This window comes from Amia ocellicauda, chromosome 18, assembly GCF_036373705.1.
Source record: "Amia ocellicauda isolate fAmiCal2 chromosome 18, fAmiCal2.hap1, whole genome shotgun sequence".
NCBI lineage: Eukaryota > Metazoa > Chordata > Actinopteri > Amiiformes > Amiidae > Amia > Amia ocellicauda.
Window position 1 is genome coordinate 10,866,424 of NC_089867.1, and position 7,341 is coordinate 10,873,764.

Genomic DNA, 7,341 nt, shown 5'->3' on the forward strand with positions numbered 1-7,341 from the left:
AGCCATATCTTAGCACATTCTATTGATCTATCATTCTGAACCAAATATGCCAGGTAAATAGTGAAATGGTGTATGCATAAAAATATAGCATTCACTGTAAGGAAAAGCATCAACATTTTGATTCATAACTACTGTATATAATATTGCTTGATATTTGGATCACTAAAAGCCTACACTCTAATCTTTGAGTAAGACTAATAGCAGGGGGTTTTGAGTTCAAGTGTCATGGTTATAAATAACACATGGTACAATACAAATCCATGTGGGAAAGAATTTACGGACGTTTTGATTTCCTATAGGCAGCAATGGTGTTGACGTCAGGGCAAAATTATCTTGTATTAAAACAATATTTAGTTGTATTAAAGTAATTCTCTTTTTCTCTGTGGCGCTAATTAGCCTCTTGTAAAGAACTATGTTTTCAGTGTGACATAATCAGACAGGTTATCAAACCTGTATTTGAACAATAAATCTCAAAATGCATCGATGTGCTATGTTTAATCATCAATATCCTCACCCAGGCTATACAGAAAATGTATAAATTGTTGTGCAAATATATGCAGGTCTTTTCTTATGTGCCATGAAATTGAAGACAGCTGTTTTAGAAAGCTTAATAAAGGTGTTCTTACTCTTCAGAGCTCTGAAGAATGCTTTTGTGAACTGTTGTGCATATTTTATTTCACTGTGTCTGACTTGATCCATGAATAGCAGATGTTGTTCTAGGGGAAAACTTGCAGTCTCTTCCAATTGTGTGTCATTGAACCCATTTCCTGTTGAAAGGGTGAAAAGAACAATACCCTGACACTTGGCTAGTAGTGATATGTGGTTCAGTTTGGATTGGTCCCAATGACTTGTCTCCCCTCCAATAACTGTAAAAATGACCCGCGGTCTCCTTTGCTTTGAGGCTTTGAGCAGGATATTGTTGATCACCCACTCGACAGCCTGGCCAATGGTGGAGGGGCCCCCTGGTTGTTGCATGTTCTCTTGAATATGCCTTTTCATTAATTTCCTGTTTGCATATTGCAGGAGGTCAAACTCAAGCTTGATTGGTTCCTGGACTCTCCAAGGATAGCTCAATGGACTGTGCTGCACAAGAGCCACCCTAGCCCCTGTCTTTGGAGTGCCTGGATTGTTGCTTATGACAATCTGATCCAGAACAGAGCTCAAAAGCTCTTTAACCCTATCATAATGATCGGTCTGCATATTGTGTGAGCCGTCGACCATGAACACCAGGTCTCCATCGAATTGCTCTGGAGTGGAATCGGAGTGGTTTCTTCTACATGCTGCCAAGGGCTTGCATACATCTGAAACAGAAGTAAAGATTTTGCTAAATGAAGCTATACATTTCTATAGATTTTTTGAGCGGCATTAAATATTTTAACCAGACATTGGTACTGTATGCTGAAAGCTTACCATAGCAGATTATACAATGTAGAACTCTCTGGATCTCCGATCGCTCATCCTGTGGTCGTTCCACTACTGTCACTGAGAAACTTTCTGTTTCAACAGCCTACACAATGAAACATGTTAGCAAAAGAAAATGAATACATCTTTATTAAATACTATACATGTCTGAGACAGAGGAGGCAAGTGAATGTGATTTTTTTTTGTTTTCCTTAAGCTACATGTTTTAATGATACTGGTACTAGTAATATAATGAAAATGTACTGAAGTTTATGATTATAACTTGGCAAAGCAATAATAGGTTTGCTCTGGTATAGGACAGGATGTTTATGTAGCAATGAATTGATAGTTGGAATCAAAGATTCGGTTACCAGCTTTAAAAACCCTGGGGAATTACATCATCATAACAGGTTCATATATACCTTACATACCCTGAGCCTTGTTGCATTCATGTATTCTTTATATAGACATATGTAATAGCACAGTGAAGGTCAAAGCCATTTAAGCACTGATTTGGAATGTGTTCCTCCCTCAAGGGCCAAGTCAACTTGATATAAAGTCTGAAAATGAATATTGTTTTAAAAAAGAATGAATGGCCCATTACCCTAAAAGCACGCTTGACATTCGGAACATCCTTGAATGCGATGACCGCAGGGGTGATGTCCAGAGCCTTGAACTCCATCACAGCTGTGGTGATGTGTGTGGCCTCTTGAGACGCCCCATTGGAGATGAACAGGGCTACCTTCCTCATCAGCACGCCCTGGCGGGTTCGCTTGAACACATTCCTTGCCACAAATCTCATAGCTGCCCCGATGTTGCGGTGGTTAGACGTCCTCTCATGGGGAATGTTCTTTATTGCTTCTATCAGGTGCTTCTTGCGGTGATAGTCCGAGAAGCGGATCAGATACTTTGTGGTGGAGCTGTAGGACAGGACCGCTACCCGGGCTCCGGTGGGACAGTTGCTTTCTGCGATGCTGATGTCCTCCAAAAGTTTTAGGGCGACCTTTCGCATTCTCTCAAAGACTGGTGATGAAACGTCCTCAGACATATCGAAGGCGAGCACTAGCTCTGTGGGGTATGCAGGGCAATTGGTCTTCTCTGAGAGCAAATCAGTAATAAAAATGAAAATAGAGAAAAATAGACACAGCAAAATGTTCTCATAATATAGATGTCTTCCATTTATTTGGTTTTATTGAAAATTATATTATAAATGGCATTAAATATATTTAATTTATGTAAATGTCGACTGGAAGAAAGATCTTTGAGTATGAGTGAACCTGATAGATAGATTAAACATAAGGGTGATTTTAGGGAAACTGTACCAAAACGCCCTATTGTGTTTTGATAATATATTCCACAGGAAATTAAGCTCTAGAATGAATCTAGTTAATCTTTGCTCATGAAGGGATTATTTAAAAGATAAGGGGGTGAGTTCTACTCCTTTGTATTTCAAAATAATGAATAGGCTATAAATAATAAAAAACACTAACTTAATTACCTTGGCAGCATGCTGTTTGAAGAAAAGAAAGACATGATATTAGTCTGATCTGTTCCTCAGTGTGGTATGAAAATTAGCCACTTTTAACAGCTATTTCAAGAGGGCTCTTTTACATCTGAGATTCACAGATCATTAATGATCATAAATATGTGTTTATTGACAACTATTTGTAGAGCATTTGCACACAAAGGAGAGTGTGCATGTAATAATGATAGTATTGTAAGAAAGTGTATGACTCTCAATGAAGAGGAATGTTTTCTCGAATAAAAACTTTTTTTTCCACATATTCTCACAGCACAAATAAAACACATTTTCAAGTACTGTGCTTGAAAAAATTGTTTGCATAGTTTGTGGCTTGCTCAAACTGTGCAAACCTTGTGCCCACTGCTATCCAAATGAAATAGTAGTCTGTAGTGTAGCCTACACTTTCTCTTAATTTGAAAGACAGAAAATACTTTACAGAAAGCTGATTTAAAGGAGAAGATAACAGTATGCACAAACGTGAGGAATACATGCTGTGAGTGGCTGGTTCACAGGATCTCAAATAATGATAGCGAAGGAAAATATTACAAAAAATAATTCTGTACTAAACTGAGGAGATTTTATAAATGTATTTGCCATGGGAATCTGAAACCTAAAGCTAGCACATTTTTATTTCTCAGACAAAAAAAACATTACTTACGACAGTTTTCTCGTACATAAGCAACAAGGTCACAGGACTAAACAGATAAAAGAAAAAACATAGATACTTTAGCCTCATATTATTATTATTATTATTATTATTATTATTATTATTATGTATTTCTTGACAGACGCCCTTATTCAGGACAGGATGTAAGAGCAAAACAAAAGTGCAATACTACAGTAAAATATTAAAAGTAGCTACATAATATATAAAATGAATAAAAGTAGCTACATACAGTCATTGATCTGACTCCTCTTAGTCCTTTCTCACCCTAAAAGAAAGAAAATGCAACATAATGATATGATAGAGATTTACTGTAATACATTCATGCTTCAGTATCAGTTCCGCACGTCCATATGTGAACAGCAATCCAGTGATTCTGCCGCATGTCCAGTACTTCCATTCAAAGCAGGTGGTGATAGAAATCACATGATCAGAAAGGTCAGGTCAGCAGGTTAGCTTTAGCTGCAGCTGACATTAAACCATTCATTTCTGACATAGAGAGAAAATCTCACCATGCGGCCACGAGGTCCCGGACTACCTGTTTCTCCTGCGCTCCCTACCCTGCCAGCATTACCCTGGAATAAACACACAGCACAATCAACAATCTCAAACATGGCCTCTAGGAGAAGTTCCTTCTAACAGTTTGGAAACCAAGGCCAAGTTTGCTAAACAAAATTCCAATGACCATTTTTTATTTATCTTCTACTTCTTAGTTCGATTGCAAATAATTAGTTGACAATTATTTTTATATTAATTGCAGAATTTAAGAGTATTATTTTCATACACACTATTAAAAAGCAGTCAATATTTAATCCCAGATATTAATATAAAGATGGGTCACTGCATGCAATACTACTTCGTGGACTTGGGAGAAGTGCTTTTTCTTTTTGGCCAGTAAACTGCGCTTCCTCTGGAGAAACAAACAGTATGAGCTCAGTGTCTTCAGACACCATCAACTGGATTTCAGATGTTGGCAGTCTCATAGGCACACAGCCAGTGCAGACTTTATTTGGCTATGGTATGAAAATTCTTCACAAAGACAGATTGTATGATACTCAAAGCCCTCACCCTTCTTCCACCAACGCCTTTAACACCTCTACTCCCAGTGACTCCAGGGGTGCCCTCTTTTCCCTTAAAGTGAAGTTGGGAAATACATTTAATTCTCTTTATTTCAGATTGCGTGTATATTTACATTGTTTTGTTATCAGTTACAAGGGAAGACATCAAATGATCAAAAGCTAAAGCAAAACATCTGTCATTAGGCAGCAAATGGCTGAGTGGGATTTGTGGGAGTGGGATGAGATACATTGCTCTTGAATTTTAAGAGCTTGTAAACGTACAGCACACTTAAAAGTCCTTACTTAATTCGTCAAGCTGGGACAAAATGGTGACATCCTTTAAAGTCTTTGTGTATTAATATGTTCTTGCTTCTTTAAATGGCATATGTTTTGTTTATTTTTGGTGTGTTTTTTTGTTTGATTGTTTGTTTGTTTGTTTGGTTGGTTTGTTTATGTATGTATTTCTAAATGATAATCAGTGCAGGCCCAAAGCTAGAGCTAGAGTACAAGGAGTCTGGTATGTGAGTTAGAATATCTTCAATCTTTACATAAAGAAAACCTATTTTATATTAAAAATATTCAACAAAATCAGAACATTTCTTACCATACAGATAACAGGAAATTAGAAATGTATCGCCACTGCGAATTAGTTCGATAATTAAAAAGCTTACCTGAGGCCCTGGGGTACCTGGAAAACCTTGATCTCCCTAAAAGACCAAACAGACACAATTGCAATTGCCACTGAATATCTGTGAAGAAAGCAATGTTTACCACCACAATGCACATGTCAGGTGCTTTAATATTTGTATAACCCACACTGACACAATGTTTTGTTTTATATAGACTTATTTTACTTATTTTCCACGGTTCATCCCTTTCACAGGAAATGCTAAAGGCAGCTAATTTATTTTCATTAGCAATAGAACACAATAATTGCTAAATAATGTGCTATTTTATAGACAATATATTTTCCCATATACTTAGATTTCATTTCAGGTTTGCTTGACTTTCATACAAAGGGTGATATCTGATCCAGACCTTCCTTCCTTTCACGCCTGGCAGCACGTAACTGTCAATGCCAGCCCCCCCCTGCATTACAAACCAAACAGAAACCACATATCAGAAGCAAGGCCTTACATTAGTACATTCTGCAACAACTGAAAACCTTGCTTGCTCCCTCTTAGCATTGCATTCCTTGTCATCAACAGAAATGTATGATCTATGTGCTTTTAGATTGAAGTATTCATTGTACAATTTTTTTTTTTTTTTTTAAATGTGTGACTCAGGGGAGTTGTTCAGGGAAAAAGGAGAAACCCAAACTGTTATCTAAAGTGATTCTATCCACATGATTGAATCCACATGGTGGTTTTATATAAATCTCATCTAAAGAGTGTGTTAAAAAATAATAAAAAGTGTAGAAGATGTTCCTGTCTCCATCAGGTTTGCCCCATTGAGACAAAATAACAGGAATTCAAAGAAAAAACATTCAAACAAAATGGACAAATCTATCAGAATGCATTTAGCTCCCACAAGTCCCAAAATGACTTCATCCGTCAAAACACAAATACATAAAATAACTAGAGTATCATTATTTATGTTTGCATCATGGCAAATGTATAGTTGTAACTAGGTATATCTTGGTATTTTTTAAAATGCACGTACTGAAAATGACCCTGTGAGTGCTGACTTCGCAAACATTACTATAATGTCTAACCCTGCAGTTTGAGAGGTTAGGAAAACAGAGACACGACTAACCTGAGACCCTTTAGGCCCTACAGGTCCGAGAGATCCATTTTCCCCAGGGTCTCCAGGCTGGCCCTAAACAGTGAGTGAGATTTAATTTAGTGAGATTTAATTTATTTTTGATAATGTATAAGACATGGGTGAAGTTTAAGCTTAACATATATATGATTATTCTTATGCACAATTCCCTGCTTGGACATATGTATTATTCATATTTTGTATCCTGTTGCTGTGGAATGTTATTATTACAATACTCTCTGCATCAGCCCTGGGAATGAGATGTTGATTTGTACAGCTGTACACAGGACACTAAAGAGGTCTGTTTTATCATTCACACTCCATGTTTACTTACTGCTCATGAGGACACTGGGATGATTCAGTGTCTGTTTCTGAAAAAACTCCTCAAACTTGAACTAAATGTATTAAGTGTGAACCTCTCCTTTACAGATGTATTTGTATAACTATGTAACTATGATTACATGCAAGATCCTTGGCTTAAAAAAATGATTTGTTTAACAATATTTATTTTCTCAGCTTAGCTTTTGTTAATTAACTCTACAAACTTTTTCAAATGTATACAAAGAACATGACAAAGAACATGCTGTTATGTCTGCACACTGAGTTACACCGCTGCAGTGAGTTACAGTAACACACAGTTCTACAGTGTGGGTATTAAGTAGATATGTCAGATGTACAGTACTGTTATGATACGTCATTGTGCTTGCGTGACAGCAGCATCCGTTAACATTTCAACAGTGTGGACACACCTGCCGCAACTGTGGGAAACAAAACCAATGTCTGCCGCTCTGCCCCAGGAGTCCCAAACAACATTGAACGTCACTCTCAGTCCTCAACTATTATCCACACATGAGCTCTGTGCCAGTGGTGTTCAAATTATGCACAAGTCAACCTGAGTGATGTGTGCATTCCCCTGCTATTGAATACTGGTGCAA

The 7,341-nt window shown here is 37.2% G+C and overlaps 1 protein-coding gene across 1 annotated transcript; it reads right to left on the minus strand.

Moving 5' to 3' along the window:
* Nucleotides 1-1,849: 1,849 nt before the first annotated feature.
* LOC136714097 (collagen alpha-6(VI) chain-like) lies at nt 1,850-7,126 on the minus strand. The gene is made up of 8 exons (XM_066691408.1): nt 7,100-7,126; nt 6,401-6,463; nt 5,684-5,734; nt 5,317-5,352; nt 4,656-4,718; nt 4,100-4,162; nt 3,582-3,618; nt 1,850-2,499 (listed from the first exon to the last, which is right to left on the minus strand). Exons 1-8 carry the CDS (start codon nt 7,124-7,126, stop codon nt 1,850-1,852), a joined length of 990 nt encoding a protein of 329 aa, XP_066547505.1.
* Nucleotides 7,127-7,341: the final 215 nt, after the last annotated feature.